Here is a 27,965-nt window from a genome sequence, read left to right as displayed (position 1 = left end):
CGGTGCCGAGGCCGCGTCCCGAGCGGCGGCAGCAGCGGGGCCGGGCGGGGCGGGCGAGGGCCCCCCAGGCGCAGTTACCTGTCGGCCTCGCGGGGGCGCCGGCGCGGCCGATCAGGTGACCGAGCGCTCGTCCCGGGCTGCGGGAAGCGGCCTCGTTCTCAGCCGCCGGAGACGACGCCGCCGCCGCCACCGCCACACCTAGTGGAGGAGCCCGGGAAGGCGGCGCGGTGGGGGCTGGGACGGAGAGCGCCGGGGGTGGGGACGGAAGGGCGGCGGGCGGAAGGCAGGAGGTTGCCGGGGCGCGGGCTGCTGAGGGGAAAGGGACCCCGAGGTGTCCGCCGCGGCTCGCTCTGTCACCGGCGCGGGTTAAGGGCGCGAGGGCCATGGGCTCGCTCCCCTGAGGCGGAGGTCGCGGGCGGGAGGGGAGGAGGCCCGACAGAGGTAGCTGCGGAGGCCGCGGGCCGGTGACTGGGCGCGAGGCGGCAGCCGGCGGCGGCGGCACTACCACCACCACCACCACCACCACCACCACCATGTCGCGCTCCGTGCTGCAGCCCAGTCAGCAGAAGCTGGCGGAGAAGCTCACCATCCTCAACGACCGAGGCGTCGGCATGCTCACCCGCCTCTACAACATCAAGAAGGTGCGCACGGGCCGGCGAGGCCGCGGCGGGGGCGGTGGGTGGGCTGAGGAGGGATGGAGAGCGGGGGAGGCCCGGGCGGTGGGGGCGGCGGGCGGCGCCCGCACAGAAATCACCACCTCGCGGCTGCAGGCCCGGCTGGGGTCGCCGGGATGCGCCGCGGCCTAATGCGGGGTCCCGGCGCCTCTCCTGCTGGCTCGCGGGCCGGCCAGGGGCGGAGAGGAGCCATTTCCCCGCTCCCAGCCGCCAGATCCGCCCGGCCTGGCGCGGGGTGAGGGGCGCCGCCGCCGCTGGCTCCCCCTCCTCTGTGCCCTGGCTCCCGGAACGGGCTCTACGGGAAAGAGAGGAGGGTGGGTGGGCGAGAGTCTAGGAGGGGAATAGGAAAACTTGGGTGTTCCATAACTGAGGTCGGACGGTAGGAACCTGGCGGAGGTGGAAACAGTTGTTTTCTGTTTTGGGTTTGTAAGTGTGGGAATGTGGGAAGGGAATGGCTAATCAGGATGAACCCCGCATCCCCTCCACTTTTTTTTTAGATTGCCAAATAAAAGCCATTTGAGAGCGTGTTGACGATTTGGAATTATTTCATTTTGAAGGTGGAGAGGAGGGGGAAGTGAGGGTGGAACCAGTTTTCTCCTGAAATACTTCTGGGTTGTGAGTCACTAGAACAGGAATAACAACCTTCTCTCCCTTCCCTCTTTACTCCTCCTCATCTTAGTTTTTCTAACCATGTCTGATAATACCAAAACATCGTTTCTTAAAGTTCGGCGTCTATACAAAATAAAAACTGTGAATATGTTGCTATTCCTGCTGATTTTATAGCGTATTCTTCTAATTTGAGTAGATCTAGCTAATAGGCCCATTGAAAGTCTTTACGTGGCTTCAGCAGATTAAGGAATGAGGGGCTGAGTTGGAGTTAAGAAAAATAGATGTAAAGATAGAACAAATATTAATTTATCTTAGGAAAGAAAGACCAAAATCCTCTTTCTTTTTAGACGAAGTTAAAGTTTTAAATAATTCGATAAAGAGAAAGTTAAGATTTTTTGTTACAATCTAGATCCTGACGGTTTCCAATGTGTATTTGATGATCTTCGTAATTATTTTTGTTGGCTTTTTATTGCATCCTGAAGTTTTCCTTTTAGCTTAATCATAGCAGTAGAGTTGTAGCCTTTGTGAATTAGGACTCCTGAAGAAAGAATATTTTTTAAAAATTCATATCATGGGGTTCAGTGTAAAACTGACTTATTTGAACAATTGGATGTAGACACTGAATTCTAAAGGAGAAAACTGTCCTGGCTTAATAGTGATACATTTTGTGTAAAGATAGCTATGTTCCAGTCGCTTACCTGGATGTGAGGATTGGTTGACTTTAAACGGTGCAATCGGGATAGTAACTGCAACATGCCTGTTCACTTTGTTACATTTTATGTGGCAGGAGCTCAGGGTCATTATAAAGAAGCCCTCTGCATTTACCAAAGAGCCTTGGTTGTAAGTTTATGTAAATTAGGAATAATTTAATTTTAGATAGTATTACTTATAGGTTGTATTGACCTGAACTTTTTTGTGAAATTATGCTCCTTAACAAACTTGGAAATTGGTTCCTATATGCCCTTAGTGCAAAAAACGAGCAAGTCAAACATTACTAAAAGTTTCTAGACATGTGGTATTGTGGTTAAAGGAAATGGTTATGATGGTTTCCAGAAGAGGAAGTGAGAGTAACATCAAAAGTGATTTGGGTATTTGGGCAAAATACCTTTTTTTAAAGCATTCATTGAACATTTTTATGGCATAAATACAGTCGAACTTTACATATTTCATTTTCATAAATGAAATAAGGTTGGGCTAAATTCTAAGCATTTGAATGCTTATAATTCCAGTTCACTGCCTTTTCTCAAAAGCATATTTTTTTTCACTTCCTGTTTTGAGAAACTCCAGGCTCTTGTATTATTAAACTAGTAAAATTTAAAATGAGTTGAATGTGATCATTATATCCAAGTGGCTAATATTTTGAATTATTGAAATGTTATATTTCAGCATTTAACGCATTTATAATTTCTTGAGAAATATTTTTCTACCTTGCTTGATTGATTGTGAGTTCTCTCTGGGTGGGGACGGTGTTACTTATTTTTGAATTACTGGTACTTAGGGGTCCTACCTGGTCCATGAGGCCTTCAGTTAGGACTTGTTGAAAAGGATGAATACATTATGTATAGTGTATTTTATGTATATGCAACATATATATATGAATATGTGTATAATCCTGCTCTAGTTTTAATAATAATAGCTTTTGCTCTGCTCTTCTTGTGTGATTTTGCATACAAATACATCAGATGGATTTTGAATCTTTTGGCCTGTATAGAGTTGTCTGTAAAGGCTGGCATAGCTTCCTGGCTGGCTAGGATTGAAACATTTGTTGAAAAATCTTGCCAAAAAAGTGAGTGAGATCTGTTTACCATGTGTTTATAAGGTTCCTGCTGTTTACATTTTTATGACAGTATAAACCACATAATCTTTTCAATCTCTATCTCTTATACCTCAAAAAAAAACTTCTACCGCATAATACATGCCTGCCAGTCAATTATCACATTTTTATTAATGCATGTGTGCATTAGATTGTCTATCAGATCTGATTGCTCTGTTTCATTGAAAGTCTGCAATGGCAATACTTTAGTGAGCATACACAGTGAAAAATACTTCAGTGACCTAAGTAAAATAACTTTAAGTTACTGTAATCAAGAGTAATAAGCTTTAATGCTTATTAGGGGAATGTAACATGGTTTCTGGAAAATGTTTTGCTTTTTTATATCAATTGAAAAATTTTTTAGATCTTTATATGTACAGGTTATGAAAATTTTAAGGAATTTGTAGTCTAATCAGGGATGTAAGAACACATAAAGGAGGATTTTAGGGAAAAGAGGTGAAGGTGGTAGGTAGTTTCACATTTAAATTTATTTATTGCATAATTCCTTAATTTTTTTAAAATTAAAAATGTCTTCCCTTTTCTGGACCTAATAATGCTACTCACTTATATAGTGATTTTTAACATTTTCAGGCTACTTTTATATCTGCTACTATGGCATGGCAGGCAGTGTGGTGGTGGAAATAAAGTGTACTGGACCAGAAGTTAGGAGACCTGCCTTCCAATGTTTCAGTCTGTCTCTGAGAGATTTGTAATATTGGGTAGGTGTCTTGACTTCCCTGAGCTTCATTTTTCCTCATCTGTAAAATGGGGGGAAATTAACTGTGAAAGGACTAAAGTCTGTTCCAGCTCTGATTATATTATCTTTACAAGTAGATGTTAAGGCCTATTTTTTTTTTTTTTTTTTTGTGGTACGCGGGCCTCACTGTTGTGGCCTCTCCCATTGCGGAGCACAGGCTCCGGACGCGCAGGCTCAGCGGCCATGGCTCACGGGCCCAGCCGCTCCGCGACACGTGGGATCTTCCCAGACCGGGGCACGAACCCGTGTCCCCTGCATCGGCAGGCGGATTCTCAACCACTGCGCCACCAGGGAAGCCCAAGGCCTATTTTAAACAGTAACTGAGCTCAGTTTAGTTTTCCTTCATAAAGGGATGGTAATGTGTGCTCTGCCTACTTCACAGAATTATTTTGGTGAAGATAAAAGATAATAACAATGTGTAAACAGTTTAAAACTTCTGTGAATCTAAGATAGTATTTGTTTAGGAGTCTCAGTAACTTTTTGGGGCAACATTTGTTTCTCTGAAATTTTACTGCTGCTTAGCAAACACATATGCCAAAATTCCAACAGAAGACATTTTAGCTGACCTTAAAAATATTTTTTTCTTGTTTAGTCTTTCTTGTTTTTTCTATTTTTTCCTACACCATCACCAACATGAACTTGATAACAACTGATAACAAAAGGTATCAGTTAATACTTTCATATTTTTCATCTTGTTAAATTATTGCTTCAATTTTAAAGGATAGAAAAGGAGAAAAGACCTACCCAACTATTGCAAACTTCTTTTTAATGGAGTATTTTTGCAGGTTTCAGTGTACTTTTACTTCTTTATTTTAGGAGTACTTTTTTTTCCCCACAGTCTTTTCCCCGTGATTTTGGATGAATTTATTTCATGAGGAAAGAAATTAATAGAGTAGCAATGTAAAATTGCAAGTCTTTAGCTGGTATCTGCTTATCTAATGGAGGAAAAAAAAATGTATGTGAAGGATACAGTCGAGGTAAAGCGAGGGGAATCAGATTTAGTCTTCCCTTTCAGTGTTACGTTTCTCTTCATTTAGGGCCTTATTTTCTGTGTTGGTTGATCAGGAGCAGAAGCATGTTCCAAAGATGGGGGTTCTGGCAAGTTGTAGACTAATAAACATTGTTAGTATGCATAAGATTTTTTTCCCTAGGGAGATTTCATTATCAAGATCCTTAAACGTGTTAAGAAGAAAACAGTCTCTTCATAAATCTGTATTTAAATAATATATCTATTTACATAAACAAATCCTGCTACATCTGTTTGTAACTTTCAAGGAAGCTGCTTGTAAAAATGGAGATTCGATAATTCTGTTTCTTGTTATGCTGGATGGTAGGCTGAGGAGATTAAGGTCACTGAAAAATTGCATAGAAAAAAATTTATTTTTTTAAGTGGCAGTGGTAGATTATCCATCTTGTGTTTCCTTTGTGGAATTGTTAGGTAACTTAAATATTAATTTTTTTAATGATTATAAAAGGAATACATGTTTATTGTTGAAAACTCAAACATGACTTCAAAAATTCTCTGCCTGCTCATCTCCCACTTTTAAAAATAAGCTGTATATAGTTAAACAATTTTCTGTACAAATGCTGACATATGTGCATGCATATTTTGTATTAGGATTAAATTAGGTTCTTTCCAAAAATAAAATTGAAGAAGCAGCATGGTACGGTTTATATGTCAATGAAATTAGAGTTCTTAATCTATTGCTTGTATACTTAATATTTTAAGAAAATTACAGGGATGGACATATTTAGCTAGCTACATCCAATATGTTAAAAATGAGGGGAGCCAGATGAGAAAGTGTGTCAGTGTTGAAAATTCTTGTCCTTAACTGGCTAGGATGATTAAAAATTTAATTTGTATTCTTTGATAATTTACTAGCAGTGTTACTGTTAAGTAAAATTCTAACAATAATTTTAGATCGCATTCAGTAGATGTACATTTTATGTGTTAGAACTAAATAGTTTTATCTCTTTATTGTTCAACAGATGTATAGATAACTAACTAAAATGCAGTGTTTAAGTGTGGTTGTAGGTGTCTTGAGAAGGGAGTTAAAGATTCCTGTCTGGGAACAAGAGTTAGTGACTTTTGTGCTTGGTTTTGAAGTATGAATAGAAACTTTAGCTGGGCAGTGACAAGGAGTAGCCAGCCAGGCATTATTCAAGATTTCAGACATTTTTTCAGTGAAGTATATAAAGATAGAAAATATAAAGTTATAAAATCCCCTAGTAAAATCTAATGTCCTTCTTGCTGGCATATAGCCTCTAAACTTCTCTGTTATTTTCCCTTACTTGTGGCATATTCTGTGGGTTGAGAGGGCTAGATTCTAGGTAAAGCTCTGATCCTTTTTTTTTTTTTTTTTTTTTTTTTTTTTACTTTGGACAAGTTGCTTAGCCTTTCTGAATTAGGGTTTCTTTATTTAGAAATTGAGGGGACCAGTGGTTCTTAGTCAGGGATACACAATATAATCATTTTAGAAGGTTTTTAAAAATACATACATCTGGATCATAACCCAAACGTACTGAATAAGAAAAAGCCCCTGAAGTGGTTCTGATGTTACGAACCACTAAAATAAGTAAAGTGTAACTTCTTAATACTTCTGATTTCTTTTTCAGATAATCGTTCGCTATAATGATTTAATTTTGTTTTGGGGGGATAACTAAATTTCTGTAATGCTAAGCTGCACGTAGACCCTATACTAGCAAAACCATCTATAGGGTACTTATTTGCTCTCAGCTTCTCTTATGCTTCAAGTTATAATTTTTGGTTTTCTAAGCCATATTTGTCTTATTGATTCTAATTCTTGCAATCTTAGATAGATATTCCAGTTTTCCCACATTTGTGGAATACTCTTTAATTAGCCTTATAAGGTTGAGAATTAAATGAGTTAATTCACATAAAGTGCTAGTGTAGTGCCTGGACAAGAGTAAGAAGTGAATAGATGTTAGCTATTAGTTCTATTTCTGGGGCTTGAAACATAGTGGACATTTACTAAGTGTTCATTTTTTCCTATTAATCCAGCTCAAGACCACCTTTAGGAAACATTTCTTAATTATTCCTTTTTACTGTCTGATATTATAGTTTGATATCTACTTACTGCTAATACAAAATATCTATTTGTACCTCAGAAGTATGTTTCTCAGCAGTCCTTTAAAGAGCAACTTCTTTAGAGTAGTAAAAATGTAACCACATATAACACTTTTAAAAAACGATAACAGAATGCCTTTGTTTTATAAACTGAAATGTTTTTGTATATGAGAAGCTGAAAAATGTCTGAGAACAACAAGGACATAGACATCTTCTTGACAATCAAATGGTAATTAATAACTTTTATTTGAGTCATTAAAATGTTTAACAATGAATTTTGAAATATATAATGCATTGAAATATTTCTTAAGTTTATGGTTTTCCCAGAACCTGTGCTTAGGAAGCAGTAATCATAATTTATATACCTTTAAATCTGCTACTGCATTTCTAATAATTTCAGTATACTTTCCTATCAAGCTTCGTAATCCAAACTGTAGAAGTGGGTTACTTGTTTTTCCTTCCTTTTTTTTTTTTTCACCTACCCCAGCTCAAGGGGGAAGTTGAAAGCAGATTGGTTGGCCAAAATATAGATGATATGAATGAGGGGAAAAAATGGAAAAATAATCAGTAATAATAGAATTTGAAGCTTGTTTTGGTCTTGATAGATTTTCCAATACTTACTGGAAAATTTCACACCATAGTTCATTATTTTTAAAATTAGAAAATAAAAGAATTATACACAAGTTCCTTTTACAGTCCATGATCTTCTTGGGTGATATCCATTTTTCCTCTAGGCATTAATTTCAATTTGCTGAAGACTCAAGGGAGAATCTTTGTCCCTTTATGCCTTCAATTTGGCAAAACCTGCTTTAAAACAGGTTTATTATTTCTTGTTTATTGAGTAAAAGTTAAATTCCTTTTTCTAGCATAAATTGGTCACATTTTTTATTTTTCTCCTCTTTCCTGATATGATTCAGATGAGGCTGATTTCTTTCCTATGCTCTCAAAAATAACATTCTCACTCTGATCCCTGGGATTTTGTTCATGGTCTTTTCAATTAAGTTATTGTATTAAAAGAAATCGTTTTGTTCTATAGTATTTTGGCAAAGGAATGTGTTTTATAGCTGAGTTAGACTAGAAATTAAAAAATAAAACTTATCGAAATCATTGGAATTTTTCTTTAATAGTGATTACTCCAATAAAGGTTTTGAGCAGTGAGGTATTGAAAGAATAGAACTATTTTTATATACATTTCTGGGAGCATATATTTTTATTTTTTTAATTTATGTACTTTTAATTTTATTGGAGTATAGTTGATTTACAATACTGTGTTAGTTTCTGCTGTACAGAAAAGTGAATCAGTTTTACATACACATATATCCACTCTTTTTTAGATTCTTTTCCCATATAGGTTATTACAGAGTATTGAGTAAAGTTCCCTGTGCTATACAGTAGGTTCTTTTTAGTTATTTATTTTATATATAGTAGTGTGTATATGTCAATCCTAGTCTCCCAATTTATCCCTCCCTCCCTTCCCCCTTGGTAACCATAACTTTGTTTTCTACATCTGTGACTTTATTTCTGTTTTGTAAATAGGTTAATTTGTACCATTTTTTTAGATTCCACGTATAAGTGATATCATATGACATTTGATATCATATGATATATCATATCTTTGTCTTACTTCACTCAGTATGACAGTCTCTAGGTCTATCCATGTCACTGCAAATGGCATTATTTTGTTCTTTTTTATGATTGAGTAATATTCCATCGTATATATGTACCACTTCTTTATCCATTCCTCTGTTGATGGACATTTAGGTTGCTTCCATGTCCTGGCTATTGTGAGTAGTGCTGCAGTGAACATTGCGGTGCACGTATCTTTTTGAATTATGGTTTTCTCAGGATATATGTGCAGGAGTGGGATTGCTAGATCATATGGTAGCTCTGTTTTTAGTTTTTTAAGGAACCTCCATACTGTTCTCCATAGTGGCTGTACCAACTGACATTCCCACCAACAGTGTAGGAGGGTTCCCTTTCTCCACACCCTCTCCAGCATTTATTGTTTGTAGATTTTTTGATGATGGCCATTCTGACCAGTGTGAGGTAATACCTCATTGTAGTTTTGATTTGCATTTCTCTAATAATTAATGATGTTCAGCATCTTTTCCTGTGCTTTTTGGCCATCTGTATGTCTTCTCTGGAGAAATGTCTATTTCAATCTTCTACCCATTTTTTGACTGGGTTTTGTTTTTTTGATATTGAGCTGGGAACGTATGTTTTTATTTTTATTTATTTATTTTAAATTTTATTTCTCTATCTATTTATTTATTTATTTATATCTTTGGCTGTGTTGGGTCTTTGTTACTGCACGTGGGCTTTCTCTTATTGCGGCAAGCAGGGACTACTCTTCATTGTTGTGCGCAGGCTTCTCATTGCAGTGACTTCTCTTGTTGCAGAGCACGGGCTCTAGGCATGCAGGCTTCAGTAGTTGTGGCTCGTGGGCTCTAGAGCACAGGCTCAGTAGTTGTGGTGCATGGGCTTAGTTGCTCTGCAGCACGTGGGATCTTCCTGGACCAGGGCTCGAACCTGTGTCCCCTGCATTGGCAGGTGGATCCTTAACCACTGTGCCATGAGGGAAGCCCATGGGAGTGTGTGTTTTTATTTATTTATATTATTATTATTATTTAAATATTTATTTTATTTTTTGGCCGTGTTGGGTCTTTGTTGCTGTGTGTGGGCTTTCTCTAGTTGCAGCGAGCAGAGACTGCTCTTCATTGTGGTGCGTGGGCTTCTCATTGTGGTGGCTTCTCTTGTTGCGGAGCATGGGCTCTAGGTGCGTGGCTTCAGTAGTAGTGGCGCGTGGGCTCAGTAGTTGTGGCGCATGGGCTTAGTTGCTCTGCAGCATGTGGGATCTTCCCCGACCAGGGCTTGAACCTGTGTCCCCTGCATTGGCAGGCGGATTCTTAACCACTGTGCCACCAGGGAAGTTGGAGCATATGTTTTAAAATAAGTGTTTTTAGTGTTTTGGAATCTTTGGGTACTCAAAGTTAGTAACTGTAAAACCCTGAGCAAGTCACTGAATTTCAGATGCTCCTTTCCTCTCTGTTGAGTGATGGTTTAGATAATTTCTAAACAAAGGTGTTTTGCACACAACAGCTGCCCAGTAAATGTTCCTTTTACTCTCTACTCTTGTGTCTTTATTGTTTTCCTTTTTAATGATTGTTGCTTAATCTCTTACGAATAGAGAGAGGACAGTTTCTATCTATATATTTTTTTAACATTGGTAAGGCAGTTCTTGAAAAAATACGTAACATTAACCATATGAAGTTAAGCTGTGGTACGTAATCTATATTGTGACAATATGAGGAAAGGCCTTGGGAAGGAATTTTGGTGGTAGGTTGGCAGAAAGATTTGTTTAAAGTCATATTTTAAAGTACATAAAGTCTGATTTTGAGGTTTCTAATCAAAGATGTTTATTTTGTGCCCCTAATAAAATATTATGTGGTTTTCTGAAACATCTTTTTTCTTTATTTTGGGTAATAACGTTATATTTGTGTTTTGTGAAAAAACGAATTAGGAAATACTGAATTGACAATACTGACATTGAATTGGTTAAATGGAAAATCTTATTTTGATAATTGGGAACTCACTATAGATATCCAGGTGTTTTGAAAAGTTTTATTTAAAAAAATAGAAGATAATTGTTTAAAACGTGTAAGTACTTGTGTGCCAGGCACCTGAAATAAGCACTTTATGTGCATTTTGTCTTTTAAAAATCTGAACAGTCTACCCTATGAAGTAGGTAATAATAGTATGCTCAGTTTATGGGTTAGAGTACTGAGGCTTAGGTTAAGCAACTTGCCTAAGGTCATATGGGCTGTGATCCACTTAGAGACCAGAGTTGTTAATTATTATGTTTAACAGTATTTCCTTTAACACTTGTGTAATTTTATCTGCCACATTAGTCTTAACTTTGTTGAATTTAAAGATAATTAGAATATTCATGGGAAATAAAGTTCCAATTCTGAAAACTGGAAATTTAAGTATATAAATATTTAAATTTGCTTTAGATCTTCTGGTTTAAATTATAGTATTTTATGCATTATGAAATCATGCTGAGTCAAGATAAAGTAAAAGAGTCTTTTAGTGTGGTGCTTTTTAAAAATATTCTGTAGTTCAGATATAGTTTCCTTTTTGTCTGGTGAAGTAGCCCTTTTAGCCAATTATGCAAAAAAACTTTTATTGTAGGGCTAGTAAGATTCAGGGGTTTAGACACAGTTTTGCCCTCTATTCACCTTTTGTTTCCGGGGCGAGGGAAGGGGCGGCGGTTTGCAGGTCAGAAGTACTCAAGAGTTTTATTTAATTGAATTGGTAATTTGTTAAACCTTTTGATTCAATCTTTTGGTAGCGTTTCTGGAATGTATTAGTCTAAAATGTATTGATAACTAAATATAGTAGTCTATATCATTTTCTTAAACGTGGTATTTCAAAGGGCAATACTTTTAAGAATGAAAGATTAATTTTGTGTAATATTGTTACTGCAGTAGGATAGGGTTTTAGGTGTGTCAAGTGCAGGCTGTGTTCTTAAAATATAAGTTGTTATCTTATGATTCCTTTGTCCTCTGTCATCAAAATGAAAGTTTTGAGTTAGAGTGGGACAGAAGATTAATCTTTATAAAATGAGACATCTGGTTAGTTGGAATTTTGCTGTACTCTTTCAGTATAGTAGGACATTCTTCTTAACTGAATTATTCAGTATGGCTCTTTGCCAAGATGTACTTACCTAGATGACCTTAGGCAAGTTGCTTAACCTAAGCCTCAGTACTCTAACCCATAAACTGGGGATACTATTATTACCTACGTACTTTTAGTTAGGTTTTATTTTTTTCTTGCAGTTTTGTGGGGTGTTTTTTTGGCCTGAGTATTTGCAAGTGTCTGTATGGGTGTTAAGTAAATAAATCAAGTAGGTTGATTTCAGAAAAAAATAAAATGTGCCTAGTACTTCTGTATAGTGTCTATTAATCTTATATTTTTTATTGGCATTTTTTGAGTGCTTGTGGTATACCAGATACCTTTAAGAATTCTGCTCACATACACACATAGAGACACTCATGTAATGGGCTTAAAACCTTTTTGGGTACATTGTAATTATTATCACCTAATTAACAGATGAGAAACCTGAGGCGCAGAAAATCACTTGGTTATGTTACAGTTAGGAGCCAGGATTTGAACATGGACAGCCTATTTCCATGTTTTTAACTAATAGGTTAATCTTTTTCTATAAGTAAAGCAAATTTGGTATGTTTAGACTTGGAGTAAATAAAGAAATAAGTGATTAGGGGAAGGAGTTGTAGTCATTATTACTAGTTCTGTATACTCTGATAAAGACTATTCTGTGGTTACTATTCATGAGACTTTTACTTAGGTAATTATAATTATAGCTATTGTTAACAACAGTTAACATTTTTAGAGCACTATGTGCCAGTCCTTTTGCTAAATACTGTACATGGCTTATCTATCTCTCTTTTAATCCTCATAATTACTCTATGAGGTAAGTACTGATTTCCCCATTTACATGTGAAGAAACTGAGATTAGGAGATGTTACGTAATATAGTCAAAGTTCGATGGGTAGTAAGTGATGAAAATTGAAGTTCAGCCAGTCTTATTCCAGAGTCTGTATTCTTAATCTTTATGGCATACCGCCTCCCATTGTAGTTTGTTTAGATGTGGCTTACTGAGTAGTGTGGAAAAAGGTAAATTAATTCCAAGGAAAGACAATATAACCAACTTATTTTTCCACTGAAATGAAATTCCATTCTTTATGTTTTCAGTGTAATAAGGAAGAGCCATTCATATATAGATATATGTTTAATTACTTGATTAAATTCTTACATAATAAAATTTGTGATCATTGGAAATGGGTATGATAGTCTATCATATTCTCATTTGTTGATTGCACTAATATTGTTAGGATGGATAACTGAATTTTTAAGAAATTAGAGTATGAAAGATAATACATATCATTTAAAAAGAATTTTGATTCACTTTGGGATTCTGCACTGCCTCAGGCATGTTTATGAAACTTGCTTTTCATTTTATCATTGATATAAGGAAATGCTAATATGTAACTATTTCTATTGGGACAAATTCTTAGTTATATGGTTCTTAGTTATTCTTACTTTATAGTATAATATTTTGGGGGAAGTAGATTAATTGGAAGATTAATTTATGAGAAATAATATCTTAAGCAAATGATAGTCTACTCTGAGGAAAAGTCAGATATATTTTAATGTTTATGATGTTGAAATGGAATTTACAAAATAGCCTCTTATCGCTGTGGTTAAGGATTACAAAGTTCTAAATTTCTAATCTAATTATGTTTGAGAATTAAGATAATTCTTATTACATTCCTATTTCCATTTGGAAAATATAGGAATGCTTGCATTGATTTTTATACTTTGGCTTGGAAAGGAGTTAGTTGATATTTGAAAAATAATTTTAATTTGAGCTGAAGTGCAAAAGTCATCCAATAACGATTTATTTTTATTCTTGGCTACCGTTTCTTTTTAAGGTATGTAAAATTTCACTGATGGTTTTGCTCCTGTTTTTATAGTTGCATGTAGTCTTTATTTTTCCTTCTAGTATTATTTTAAGTTGATTTAGAAAGAGCACCAAGAAACTGACATGGTTGTACACCAACACAGTAGTATTTAAATATATATAAATAATATAAACTCTATTATTGTATATTAAAACGTGCTACTTAAAATACCTTTAAAATTATAGCACCATATAGTTCTCATCTTGTTTTGTTATTCATAGTCTGCAGTGCATAAGTTCTCTACTGAAACGTATGTCATAGTTTGACAATCATTGTTTACAAGTAATTTTCTCTCTTTTTATTACAATGCTTCCCCAGCAAGGACAAGTTTGGAAGGTTTGCAAAGCTTTTCACCTTCCCTCTGCCCGCTTGCCCGCTTTCAGATCAGTTTCATGTTTCATAACTTCTCTTTCTGCAATCCACAACATAGCCATAGTAAATGATGAAAAAGCATTAAATTGCAAAACTGTTTTTCTTCACACATAATAGTTAACTTTTCAAAGGACACATCCTCTTTAAAATGCAATAAAAAGAAGTTAAGTAAGAATGTTATAATTTTAGTAATTCCCTAAGAAATAACATTTCACTAGAAAGCAGTTAATTAAATGTCACAGAATGAAACTAAACAGTATTGAAGATTATTCTGTATTGTTAATAGTTCAGATAAAAAGTTCTTTCTAATAATAATACCTTACATTTGTACAATGCTTTACAGTTTACTAGAGAGAATGCTGTACTGCTGATGTGGTCAGAATGTAAACATTTCCATTTGGTTTGTGTTTAAGAGATATAGAATAGGTGTAGATTTCATTGTTTGAAGTGCTGCTGGTATGATGGAAAACAATGTTGTAACTCAGATGTTCGGAGGAACAGGCAACACAGCTTTAGTGCTGTAAAGACAATTTTAGCAGCTTCCAGTTCTTTTGAACTAGGGCTCTTGTATTAAAATGTTTAAAGTGAATGAGGAAAACATTTTGGAAGAGACATTTAAACATAAGTTTTTATTATATAACACGTAGAAAGAAACATTTCCAGTACTCTACTGAATATTTAGTTCTGTAATATTTTAATAGCTTCAAATGAATACAATCCTACCTCAAACCAAGAATTTTTTTTTCTTTTTCTTTTTTTTAGGTTTGAGCTTTTTCCTTCACTGCTGTTCTGCGCTAACTGCTTTGAAACTTTCCATGCATTTTTTTCAGTAGAAGAACATCTCTGTACTGTCTCCCATTGCATATTTCAGCTGTGACAATCCCTGCACTTTGCCTATTCATTTTGTCACCTGCTCACCAAAAACAAATATTTCCTTAATTTCTGATTACAGATTTGCTATTATTCCTTGGTTTTAGAAGAAGGATGCATTTCACTTTTATTACTGTTGTTTTATAGGCTTGTGGAGACCCCAAGGCAAAACCATCCTATCTTATTGACAAAAACCTGGAATCTGCTGTGAAATTCATAGTCAGAAAATTCCCTGCTGTAGAAACCCGCAACAACAATGTAAGTCATTTAAATTTTTATATTACTTGATTTTAGCCATCTGTAGTGGAAGTAGTGGTCAGTATAATGCTTGAAGTAGCTGTTATTTATCTACTTCTTTATATTTAGACATACAAATTGCATACATTGATTAAGGGCTTTTAGAGATAATATTCTTATCTCTGAAACTGGAAAAAAAATGAGTGAGCTACATTGCCATTTTATTATAGAAAACATATGATCTTAATTTCTTATATACACTTATTACCTTTCAAATTGCAACAAAGAGTAAGGTAATAGATACATGTGTATTTCAAATATTTACAAATATTTCAAATATTTGTAAGGTAATAGATACATGTGTATTTCAAATATTTGGGGAGTTTTTTCTTATAGTCATAGACTTTGTCTTGAAGTTAGAAAATGTCTTCATAGGGCTTGTATTGTTTTTAGTAATTAGCTGTGTTTAGCTTTAAAATGTATTTGTTTCTCTAGTTTTTTTTATAATTGAGAAAAACATTTTTGAAAAATAATATAACAAGCTTATGGTGTTAGGATCTTTATTATCCAATACTACTTTTCTCAGATGGGAAAATTTTTCATAGTACTCTATTGAAATATGTAGTCTTCCCAATATGTTCACATATCTTTTGGTAATTACTTATAATAACTGCTATGAATAACTAATTTTAGGAAATTGGGGTTATTTTTCACCTTGCTATGGCCTTTTCATTTAAATTTTGTTGACTTGGAATTTTCTGCATGTCTTCTCTTTTTCCTTTATTTTTTTCTTTGATGGTCTTATGTTATAATTCTTGTTATCTCTTTTTCTTAATGTACAAACTTAGTCTAGAAATTTCCTCTTATATGTGATTTCCCTACTTTTAAGAAGCTCTGCTTAAATATTTTGTCATCTTTTGGTTTCCTCAAATCATATATGTTCATTAAAGATTTGTATTAGCATGTTGATTCATCTTTCACTTAAAAATATTTTAATGTAGAGGAAAAATACCAGTCACAATTAACAAAATACATCTGATAAAGTGCTTCTTAAAGAATTAATTTTTTAAAGTTTTTATGTTTTTTGTGAGTATGAGTTAATAGAAGTCTTTCTTTGTTTCACAGAAGATTGTGTTTTATCATTGGTATATTAAGGTATCACAATTAGTTCCTGATTACAAGTGAGTGATTCAAAGCACACATCCTTAAGAACACTGTTATTTGTGTGGAGAACTCTTTTTTAGTTATCCACATTAATTAACTAACTCATCTGAGAGATTATATACTCACTCTAAATTAAAGAGATTTTATAATAAAATCTGTCTTACATTCAATTTCATACACTTCTCCTTCTCATGGCTCAAAATCTCTGTGATATGAGCTCTTCAGAGAATCTTTTCAGTTTAATTTATATACATATATATGTAAATTTCTGTGAGAATGAGCATTTTCTTAGAAAATTAGCAAGATCTGATTAAATATATATTCACTGTTTCATAACAGTGAAATTTTTTGTTAAAGAATAAATGGAGAATCTTTGCTTTTGATTTGCTGGGCAAGCTGTTTGCAATAATGCTGTTGAGTTTTTTTTTGCTTGTTTGTTTTTTAATAGTTTTACTTACCTTTTCAACTTTTGCAGTACAAAATTGATTTTTTAAATAACAGCTTTATTGCAATATGATTTACATAGCATGCAGTTCACCCATTTAAAGTATACAATTCAGTGGTTTTTGGTATCTCCACACAGTTGTGCATCCAATGCCACAATCAATTTTAGAACATTTTCATCATCCCCCAAAGAAAGCCCAGACCCAATAGCAGTCACTCCTGCCAACATCCACTCTCCCCTGCCCCCAACCCTAGGCAAACACGAATCTGCTTTCTGTATGCCTGCCTATCCTGGAGATTTTATATAGAGTCAAATAACATGTCTTTTTTGACTGGCTTCTTTTACTTAGTGTAATGTTTTCAGTCTATTCAAGTTGTAGCATGTATCAGTACTTCATTTCTTTTTATTGCCAAAAAATATTCCATTGTGTGGGTATATCACATTTTATCCATTCATCAGTTGATGGATGCTTGAATTGTTTCTGCTTTTTTGACTATTATGAATAATGCTGCTATGAATATTTGTGTAAAAGTTATGTGGACATATGTTTTTTATTTCTCTTGGATATATACCTAGGAGTGGAATTGCTGGGTCATGTGATAATTCTATGTTTAACCTATAAAATCAATTATATAACGTTTTTGAATGTTATGAATACTTGTAGAATGTACTCTGGTTGTTTTGTTTGCAAAGTCTGAGTTCTGTCATACGGTCTTTACAACTATTCTATGTAATGATATTCTTTTTTTTTTTTTTTTTTTAACCTGCTGAAGCACTGTGTAGTTTTTGAGTATTTGTGAAGTTTTGTGATCTTAGTTTTGATTTGGGTCTGCTAAAATCCTTTGAGAAGTTCCTAGCCAGTTTGGGTTAGGAAGTGAGGAGTTTAGTTTTATTGTTATTTTTAATTCTAGAGAAATGCTTAATAGAAGCTTAAGGACAGGGAATGACAGTAGCATCTCATATTGATAGGAGCTTGTAGATTTCTGGCTACTAAAGCACACTGAAGAAATGGTATTGATATCACAGTTGGGTTTTTTCTTTCTTATTCCTTACTCTTTTCTTATTCTTTGGGCCATTGTATAAATATGTGCTTCAGAGCATGTTTACTTTATCTCAGGGATCAAGAAGATTACTGGTTAGCACTTTTTTGTTTTGATTTATGTTATACAAGCATCACTTGTCCCCAATTTCAGAAAAGGCAGTCGCGAAAATTAAGATTGTTGCAGTGAAAAATTCAGCAAAATTTTTGCTTTCAAGTTTCTAAAATAGATCGTTACAAAAAAGCCAGTCTTATTTTGTAGCCAAAAAATTGTTGATTTTTGATTGTTTCTTTAGTAACTGCTCCTGCTTCCAGCTCCTATACTTTTAAATCCATTAGAAGCTGGGAGCACATAGATATCTAGTATACAACTAAGGAAGGCAGTGCCAACTAATAGCAGAATTGGTTCCTAACATGGCTTCAATAAGTGATGATGTTGGACTGTGTCGAGTCACTTTTTGCTGTCTTGCTTAGGCCCCTTTGTGACCAGTTATAAACTTACAGACTTTTCCCCCCAATTCTGGACTTAGGGAGAGTCTGTACCAAGGAACGTGATTCTGCTTTTTTCCTGGGTCATGGTGTTGAACTAAATGCCCTACACACTTCAAAGCAGGTTGATTAAGTAAAATTCATATGAATAAAAGCCATCCAGTTTTACAGTTATAACAGACACTTAATTGAGTGTCTAATATGTGCCAGGCTATATATTTTAATAGACTTTATAGATTTTCTTATTTAGTTTAGATTAAGGAAAGCAGAGAGATTATCTGATTTGTCTATAACATGATATTTTCCATTATTTTGAAAGTGTAACTGTCAAATGGATTTATGATTTGTTTTTCATAGGATTCTTATGAGCATATAGAGGGAAATCTGTTATTTCCCTGGGTGGAGAAAATAGTAGAAACTCCTTATTTTATCAACAGGTAAAAATTGTTTTGCCCAAGAAATCCTAAAAGCTAATGTTCAGGTATATGTTAAAACTTTTCTTGAGAAATTTTTTTTCCAAAATTTAAAAAACTTAATCCCCCTTCCCCTTTCTTCCTATGCTGTATTTACATCAAAAAGCTAGTTTGTGTTTTTAAAACAGTAAAAGTATCTGGCACAAAAGTGTCATTATGGGATTTTCCTCTTTATTGTCCATTTTAGTACAAAATTTTGGACTTGATTCCCAAATTAAGGGGGAAATGATATAAATTACTGTCCTGTATATGTTAAATTAGATCTTAACGCTCTAAGAATGAAGACATTGTGAGTAGAGTGGCACAATAATAATATAGGGATTCTGGACTTAGATACAGGCCATTATTAAAATAATTTGAAATTAAGCTTTCAGACTTAGAGGAATATTTTGTGTTATAGATATTGTTTATTTCCTCTTTCAAGGAGCACAGTATTACAAGATACTATGTAATAAATTATATTTTTTATTTAAGTAGCTTACAAATGTCACTCAAGGCAAGACAAAATAAAGCAACTCTAAAGGTGTCGTCATTGCAGTAAGGTTTGTTCAGAGATACAGCATTAGAGTCTGTTTTTAGACACCATTTCATCCCTAGTGCTTGGCAGGTAAGAGGCACTAAATAATGATGAGTGAATGAACCTAACTGATATGCTTTAATTTAGCTAGCTTTCATTTATTCAAACATTGTCTTAGAACTATGTCAGGATTCAAACTTACCAACGCTTTTTAAAAAAACTTCATTATGTTATTAGCTATAAAAGTAACTGTACTTTTCATTTTTAGTAGAGTCCCAGCTTCCTGAAAACATAAATGTGTTCTGGGGATGGGTGGTGGTATTGGGGATGGGGAGGCTCTTGACACATGCACTGTGGTTTAGTCAGGAGTTAGAAGGAAAGGGTAAGAAAACTTACTCGTTCCCAGTCTCTAAATGGGCATTACTTGTCCTATCATGGCTTCCATTATGATGGTAGTATACTGGTTAAGAGGATGGACAACAAACCAGAATTTGAGTATTGGTCTTTCCACTTAGCTGAATAATTTTGGACAGATCATTCAACATCTTAAGGTCTCTTTGTGCCTATCTCTAAAGTGGTGATAGGGACTATCCTGGTGGACAGTGGTTAAGAATCCGCCTGCCAATGCAGGGGACATGGGTTCAAGTCCTGGTACAAGAAGATCCCACATGCCGCAGAGCAACTAAGCCCGTGCACCAGAATGACTGACCTTGCACTCTAGAGCCTGTGAGCCACAACTACTGAGCCCACGTGCCACAACTACTGAAGCCCGTGTGCCTAGAGCCCGTGCTCTGCAACAAGAGAAGCCACTGCAATGAGAAACCTGTGCACCGCAGCGAAGAGTAGCCCCTGCTCGCTGCAACTAGAGAAAGCACACGCGCAGCAATGAAGACCCAACACAGCCAAAAATTAAATAAATAAATTGATTAATTAATTTAATTTAATTAAAAAATAGATAAAAAATAATAAGTAAATAAATAAATGGTGATAATTCCAATCTTAGGAAGCAGTTTAATATCCCCTAAAGCACTTAGCAGATTTGTGTAACAAATTGCTTTTGAAAAATGGAAGCTGTTATTTATATTACTTCTCTGACTTTTTAGTCTACTTTACTGGCTTTTCTTCTAGCAGCTCTTTCAATGTGGGTATTTCTAAATGACCTTTTTTTTCACACCCTGCAGTATATATGTATAAAAACATTTTACTTCCATGGCTTCAACTAAGTAATACACTATCAACTAAGTACTATACTAGATACTATACTATCTAGTAATATACTATCTGTAGTTACCTTTTGGACAGCTCCACAAGCTAAATATCAAACATTGTATCCAGTGTTGAATACGTGATTATCCTCCATTTTGTTTCTCTTCCGTGTTCTGTTTTGAGCCACCACCGTTCACTTGATTACCTAAACTAGAACCTTCGGAAACCCCTTTAACTTTTTAAAATATAAATTTATTTTATTTTATTTATGTATTTTTAGCTGCATTGGGTCTTCATTGCTGTGCATGGGCTTTCTCTAGTTGCGGCAAGTGGAGGCTACTCTTCATTGCAGTGTGTGGGCTTCTCATTGCAGTGGCTTCTCTTGTTGCAGAGCACGGGCTCTAGGCTCTAGGCACACAGCCTTGGTAGTTGTGGCATGTGGGCTTAGTTGCTCCACAGCATGTGGGATCTTCCCGGACCAGGGCTTGAACCCGTGTCCCTGCATTGGCAGGTGGATTCTTAACCACTGCGCCGCCAGCGAAGCCCTGTAACAGAGTTTTGATGATGTACTTTTGTGAAGAAGTATGTGTGTGTATCCTAATGGCAACTTAAAGAAATACTGGTTTTGACCAATTAAACTTAACCAAAATTCAAAGAATTTTAATACAGTGAGAACTAACTTGTGTCAATATTCTTTTAAAAATGTATCTTCAACATTTAGTTAATATCTCTTCTACATGTAATATAATAGTCTTTAATTCTGGTTTGAATAAAGAAAGTTAGAAGAAACAACTAAGCCTTGCTTTGATATATTTGAAAAGTATTTGAAATAGGTCAAGTGATGGCAGGGAATTGATCAGCACTAATGACCTACCTAAACTGGTTTAAATCTTTTTATTTTTATTTTTAATTTTTACTATGCTAACATGAATACATGATAATGAATCGAATAGTCTAGAAGAATTTAGGATGAAAAGTGAGTGTATGTAATCCTACCCCACTCTCTCCCACCCTGGTCATATTTCTCAGGGGGAACTTCTGCTTTTAGTATATCTGGAGGCTACCTCCAGAACTGTAAGGAATATGCTAATTCTTTTATATATTCATTTGCCAACTTTATACAAGATCTATTAATTCTTTGCTACAAAATATGAAGATTTAGCTCATTAAGTTTCCTCCCCGCATTTACCCTCTCCCCTCTGCCTGATGTTTGATAGTTTTTTTGTTAACGTTTTTGGATCATTGGTTACTTCCTTTCTAAACTTTAAATAGTATAGTTCTTTATATTTGTACCCTTACCCTTGGTCATTTATACTTTTATGTTGTCAAAATTGTTAATGCTTTCCTTTGGTTCTGTAATCATAAAGTGTTCTGAGATTGAATTATATGCTGATTCTAAAAATTAAAATTAATAAAGACCTGAGTGTTCGGTTTGCATTGCTACACTCCATTATCACACTGCACTTTCTTATAAGTCCAAATAATATAATATGTTAACATTATATGTATTTTTATATAAATAATATCATATATTTATTATCAAAGTGAAATGGATTCTCTCTTCCAGAATATTTCACAGTTAAATTTGTTACATAGACACATTGAATTTCTTGAATTAGTTAAGTGCCTTTATAGAATTTTAAAATTTATCCAGTCAAATAATCGTACCACCTTTCTGTAAGCGTTTTTTTTTTTTCCTGGAGCCCACTTTCCTATAACCCTCTGTCTTCTAACTTCCCTCTGGACAATTTGCATAAGCCTGCTGCATAGCTCTCATCCTAGGACATATTTCTCTTTATTGTCCTGAGTGTAATGGTTTTCACCTGAACTTTCACACTGAGTTTCATAGAGTTTGGAAATCCCCTGAAATTGTGTACGGAGTTCTTGTGTGAATGTATTTTTCAGCTTTTGCCATGTTCCCAAGGGTGGTTCTTATGACCCCAAAACACATCTGTTTTAAAATCACCTTATGTTGTGAATCTTGCCCACTCTATATTCTAATCATACTAAACTGCAGTAATACCTTCTTCAGCTCAAGGATGCTGTCAGTTTTTCTGCAAATGAAATGACCAATGAGCATTATGCTGGGGTTTCATAGCATAGTCCCCAAGGAGATGCATTCCTGCCATTTGTAATCATTTATCCATTTTCTTCAGATTTCCTGAAGTTATATCTTGCCAGTTTTTCAGCTATCTTCCAGACGTTTTTAGCCAGTCCCTTTGGCTGCAATGGTGATAATGATTTCCTTCATAATAGCAAAGGATGTTACCAGTACCTAATCACCTGTTGATCTTTAGGTTTTGTTTTCTTGGTCATTTCTTTGACGGGTCCTTTAGCCACTTTTAACGTGGTATACTTTGAGTACCTTTGACATGGTATCTTATTATTGTTTTTCATGGCCAGTCCGGTTTTACCTATTGTCAAATCAAAAGTTATTTGCCAAGATCCAAAATTGAAGACAGCAAAAGAAACTATAAGGGAATGAATAACAGATGTTGTAAAATACTTATTTTCTTTTGTTCTTCCTAGCACTCACTCATCTTGGCTAAAAATGTTTTAAATACGTACAGTAATGGTCTTTGGCCAAGAACATACAGGATAATATACTGTGTTAGTCCTCATTTGTGGATATGAATGTAGAATGTAGAAATAGATTTAATTGCTTTATTTTTTAAAGAAATATTTTATTTTGGGAGAGTATACACTTTCATGGCACAAATGGCCATTCTTTCTATTGCCTTTGGGTCTTTTGTTTATGCTGTTTGTACTATCTAGAACAATCTTTCTCTCCCATATTCTTTCACTAGGATAATTTCTACTTGTCTTTCAGGTCTATCCTTAGATGTCACCATTCCAGAAAGCTTTTTCTAACTCTTTCAAATTAGGTTAAGTGCTGCTTGTGTATGTTCTCATAGTCCTCTCTATTATTCATTTATTTATTTAAAACATTTACTGGGTGCATTCTATTAGCTAAGTCCTCATCTGGGAGAGGGAATCCAGCAGTAAATAAACAAGTCACTGGGCTTTGTAGAGCTTACATTCTGCTGGACAGAGATAGACCAAAAAAAAAAAAAAAACCCCAAACAAACAAACGAAAAAACACATAATGCCAGGTAGAGTTGAGTTCTAAAAAGATCAAAGAGTGATAGTGGGAAGATGCTAATTTACTTGACCTGGGGAAGGCCTTACTGAGGAGGAGGCAGTATAGCAAAAGATTTAAAGATAGGAGGGAGTGAGGTGAGCTGGGGGAGGAGCCTTCTGTGCTGAGGGAGCAGCAGTGGCAAAGGCTCAGGTGGGAGCATGCCTGTCTTGTTCATGAAACAGGAAATAGGCCATTATGAATAGACCAGAGTGATTGGAGAAAGGGGCTGGAAGATAGTGGTAGGAGATGAGGACAGTGATTGAAGGGGTAGACAGATGAGATACGGCTTTCTAGGACATAGTAAGGACTTCGGCTAATTACTCTTGAGTTGAGATGTTATTGGATAAGAGTGGTAGAGGAGTGAAATGATATACCTATGATCACTGTGGTTGCTGGGTTGAGAAATAGTCTGCAGGGGAACAGAAGTAAAAAACAAACTGGTTAGGAAATTTGCAGTTATTGAGAGGAGAGCTGATAGTTGCTTGGTGTAGGGTGGTAGAGGTGAGAAGTGTTCAGATTCTGGATGTTTTGAAGACAGAGCCTACGGTATTTGCCAGTGTATTGGGTATGGGGTATATAAGACAGTGAGAAATTTAAGACCCCAAGGTTTTTGGATTGAGGAAATATCAAGATTTACTGGAGTGAAGAAGCAAGAGGAACTGGTTTGGGGTGGGAGTATGGAAGGGGTAGTACTCAGTAGCTTGATATTAGATATGTTAAGTTTGAGAGACCTACTAGAAGTCTGAGTGGAGATGTTGAGTAGCCAATTGTATATATAAGCCTAGGGCTCAGGCTAGCATTAAGCTGGGAATCAAGTTGAAGAGGAATTATTGAGAGGAGAAAGAGTGGAATAATCACTGAGGAGAGTGGGAGAGTTAATTGATGGTGAAAATGGCATAATGTTGTTACTCAGTTACGTTTAATGATCGTGAATTCAGCTTGAGATGGAGTCAGCATAGACATAGGCTTTCTCCTGCTGTGGGTTTGTTTTTTTGCTTTTCTAAAAAATTTATTTATTTATTTTATTTATTTATTTTTGGCTGCATTGGGTCTTTGTTGCTGCACGGGCTTTCTCTAGTTGCGGCAAGCGGGGTCTACTCTTGGTTGCAGCACGTGGGCTTCTCATTACGGTGGCTTCTCTTGTTGCAGAGCATGGGCTCTAGGCGTGTGGGCTTCAGTAGTTATGGCACGTGGGCTCAGTAGTTGTGGCTCGCAGGCTCTAGAGCACAGGCTCAGTAGTTGTGGCACATGGGCTTAGCTGCTCCACGGCATGTGGGATCTTCCCAGATCAGGGCTCGAACCCATGTCCCCTGCATTGGCAGGCAGGTTCTTAACCACTGCACCACCAGGGAAGTCCCTGCTGTGGGTTTTATCAGGTAATTATGATAGAGGGAAAGAGGGACAAGGGAGTAATATAATGATGGGCCATTTAATCTTAAGATGGATAAAAGAGGAAACCGAACACGAGAGGGTGTGTCTCAATAAAAAGATAGTAGAGTGAATGAATAGGAGCTCCCTCTGAGCTCAAAGAATTGATGAAGGTAGGGTATTAGAGATACCAAGTGGGAAGTATTCTTCCATTAATGGCACTTCACCTTACCTCCAAATCTCCCAAGAACAACAGATGTCCAAAAAGGCCAGAAAGAAGTCAAGACAGCTTAAGCATAAACTTTATTCCTCTTTACAGGCCTGCTGATTGAGGCAATTTAATATGAGCCACAACTCTCTGTCAGTATGTAATCAATTAACAAAAATAATCCCTGAGTGCTCTCTGAGTTTTAGGCCCTCCTTTAATTTTCCCCATCTTGTTTCTCATCTTCACCACCCTTAGAAGCTCTGACCTTTCTTGTTATGGTCTTTCTCATACTATTTTGTGTGTGGGGGGGTTGTTGTTGTTTTATAAACCTCTTTCATGTTATTACAAATTGGTGAGGGTCTTTGTCTTGAAGGGAAGGTGAGAATTGATCATTGTAGTTTTTCACTATCTTTGAACCTTACACTTAGAAGTTAGTGTGGTGTAACCAGATTCTAAAACTGGATATTTATCTTAAAAAAGTGAGAGTTACCTGTATATCTAGATATACAGTCCTCACTAGATTGTATGCTCATTTAGGGGCAGGGTCATCATTTTATTCAGTTTTATCCCCAGCTCTTCCAACAGTGTCTGACAATATAATATCAGGTTGGGGTATTTGTTGACTAAATGAATAATATAATTGTTAACTAAATAATTGTTATCTAAATGAATGAATAATATTATTACAGTAACTTGTCTCTTTTTAGAGGTTACTTTTCATATCACAAGCCTCTCTGAATCACATCTGGGAACTAGGAAGCAATACCACTTGTAGGAATCTGCTCAAGAAAAATGGAAGTACATTACACGTCTACATATAGATATGTTTATAGCAGCATTCATTGTTCATAATAGCTTAAAACTGGAAATAATTCAAATGCCCATCAACTGATGAATAAGGTAAATTGGTAGTATATGCATTTAATGGAGTACTATTTAGCAATTAAAAGAAACAAGCTACCAGTACATGTTATAGCATGGATGAACTCCAGAAATACTAGGCTAAATGAAAGAAGCTAGATGTAGAAAGCTTATATATTATTTGATTTCATTTTATAGGGAGTGTCTGGAAAAAGCAAATTTATCAAGGCAGAAAGCAGATCAGTAATTATTAGGGATGGGGGTAAGAATGGGATTAACTGTAAATAGGCACAAGGGAACTTTTTGGGATAATGGACATGTTCTAAAACTGGGTAGGGTTGGCGGTTGCACAACTCTGTAAATTTGCTAAAATTATTTAATTGTTCACTTACGATGAATGAATTTTATGGTATATAAATTATACCTTAGTAAACCTGTAAATAAATGATTTTGAGCAACCAGAAATGGTAGTTTATAAAAAATGAAGTTTATTCAGAAATAAGCTTTTTGGTTCTCACTGTGCCCAAGCTTGTTGAGTTTGCTTAGGTAAAGTTGTAACACGTATATTTTCTAATGCATTGTACCTTAAAAGGTATTCTCATCAGGAGCAAATGGCAAATGATAGGAAGAGAAATAAAAACTTTAAAAAGTAAAAAGTATAGCCAGCAAGGACTGTTTAATGTTGGCATGTTACCTTGCACATGTCAGTAGCACCTGAGGCCATCTTGACATAATTAGCTCAGTATAATTATTGATTACAATTATGATATCTAATCAGTACAAAAAGCATGACATACTTCTCTGTACCCAGGTTGTGAAAGCAAGCTAATCACATATTTGAAAGACTTTTAAAAAATATTATTAAAATAGAGTGTAAAGGGACTAGCTTCATTTACATTTTCATTCATAGTGGAAAATGGTACCATTCTATGAGGTAAATTGTATTTTCATTAACACAGTGTGATATCTTTTATACAAAGATGTTAGATCTGACCAACCACACTATACTGGGGCATATATTTAGTGCTTTTCTAGTACCAATGATAAAATTAATTTCATCAGTTTGCATTAATTTAACCATCTTGTGACCAGAAATCTTAAACTTCCAAGATTTTTCCTGGTGCAAGTTAATGTGCTCAGGTGGTGAAATAGAGATTATTTTAATTTCTTTTATTGAACTTTATATTAATCTTTGTTTCAGTTACCTAGTGCTGCATAACAGACCACCCCAAATCTTAATGGACTTAAAACAACAACACCTTATTTCATGTTCTGGGGTTGGTTGGGCAGTTCCTCTGCTGGTCTCACCAGCCTTAGGTTACAGCTGCATTCATCTGGTGGGTGGTTGGGGCATGGGGCCTGTTGGGATAGAGGATGTGGAACCTTTCTTTCTGTGGGAAATGTTAGCTTTCTTACACATGACACTTTAGGACAGTGTTCCTAAAAGAACAAAATGTGAAGCTATAAGGCCTTGTAAGTTAAGAGTATCACTTCCTCTGCTTTCTCTTGGTCAAAGCAAGTCACAAGGCCAGCTGAGATTGTAAGGTTGGGAAAATAAACTACATCTCTTGATGAGAGGAACAGTAAAGTCCTATTGCAAAGAGGCATGCATAAAACCTTTAATTTTTTTTGCCTTTTCTGTTCTTTAAAAAACAAAACTCTTTGCTTTTCAGAAGTAATTTAAACAGATGACAGTAATATAAACTTGAAAAAGATCACTTTAGTATATAAAATGAAGAGGTTGAATTAGAGTTTTTAGAAGCTTCAATCTGTGAGACTGATGAAGCTACAATTAAATAGAAGTATTTTCTGAGAAGAAAATAGCCTTAGCTTTGCTTATCCCTATATTACTTTTGTCATGGTGTGGCAACTTGAATTTTAAAGTGTATTGAAGAGGTGTTTCAAACTTTGAAATCTGATTGACTTGGATTAACATCTTACCCTTTTCTAGTCTGTTTCCTGTATCTGGAAAATGAGGATAAAAATATACCATGACTGGGAAGATGAAAAAAATTCTGGAGATAGGTGGGGTGACAGTTGCACAGCAATACAGATATATTTGTAAGTGTGAACTGCACACTTATAAAA

General features: G+C 35.7%; 1 protein-coding gene across 2 annotated transcripts in view; it reads left to right on the top strand.

The window, feature by feature from the left end:
• Positions 1 to 236: 236 nt before the first annotated feature.
• NCKAP1 (NCK associated protein 1) overlaps positions 237 to 27,965 on the top strand; it is a 96,691-nt gene continuing 68,962 nt past the window's right edge. Inside the window, exons 1-3 of one of the 2 annotated variants that reach the window (XM_067026431.1) lie at positions 294 to 641; positions 13,805 to 13,822; positions 14,876 to 14,986. In XM_067026431.1, the coding sequence (XP_066882532.1) occupies positions 534 to 641; positions 13,805 to 13,822; positions 14,876 to 14,986 (237 nt within the window). In that variant the 5' untranslated portion in view covers positions 294 to 533. Of the gene's footprint in view, positions 642 to 13,804; positions 13,823 to 14,875; positions 14,987 to 27,965 lie in introns of both variants that reach the window. The other variant, XM_059054586.2, reaches the window with a different exon arrangement.

The sequence above is a fragment of the Kogia breviceps genome, chromosome 2 (assembly GCF_026419965.1).
Source record: "Kogia breviceps isolate mKogBre1 chromosome 2, mKogBre1 haplotype 1, whole genome shotgun sequence".
Taxonomy (NCBI): Eukaryota; Metazoa; Chordata; class Mammalia; order Artiodactyla; family Physeteridae; genus Kogia; species Kogia breviceps.
Note: the sequence above shows the minus strand (reverse complement) of the source record. Positions and strands in the feature narration are given on the sequence as shown.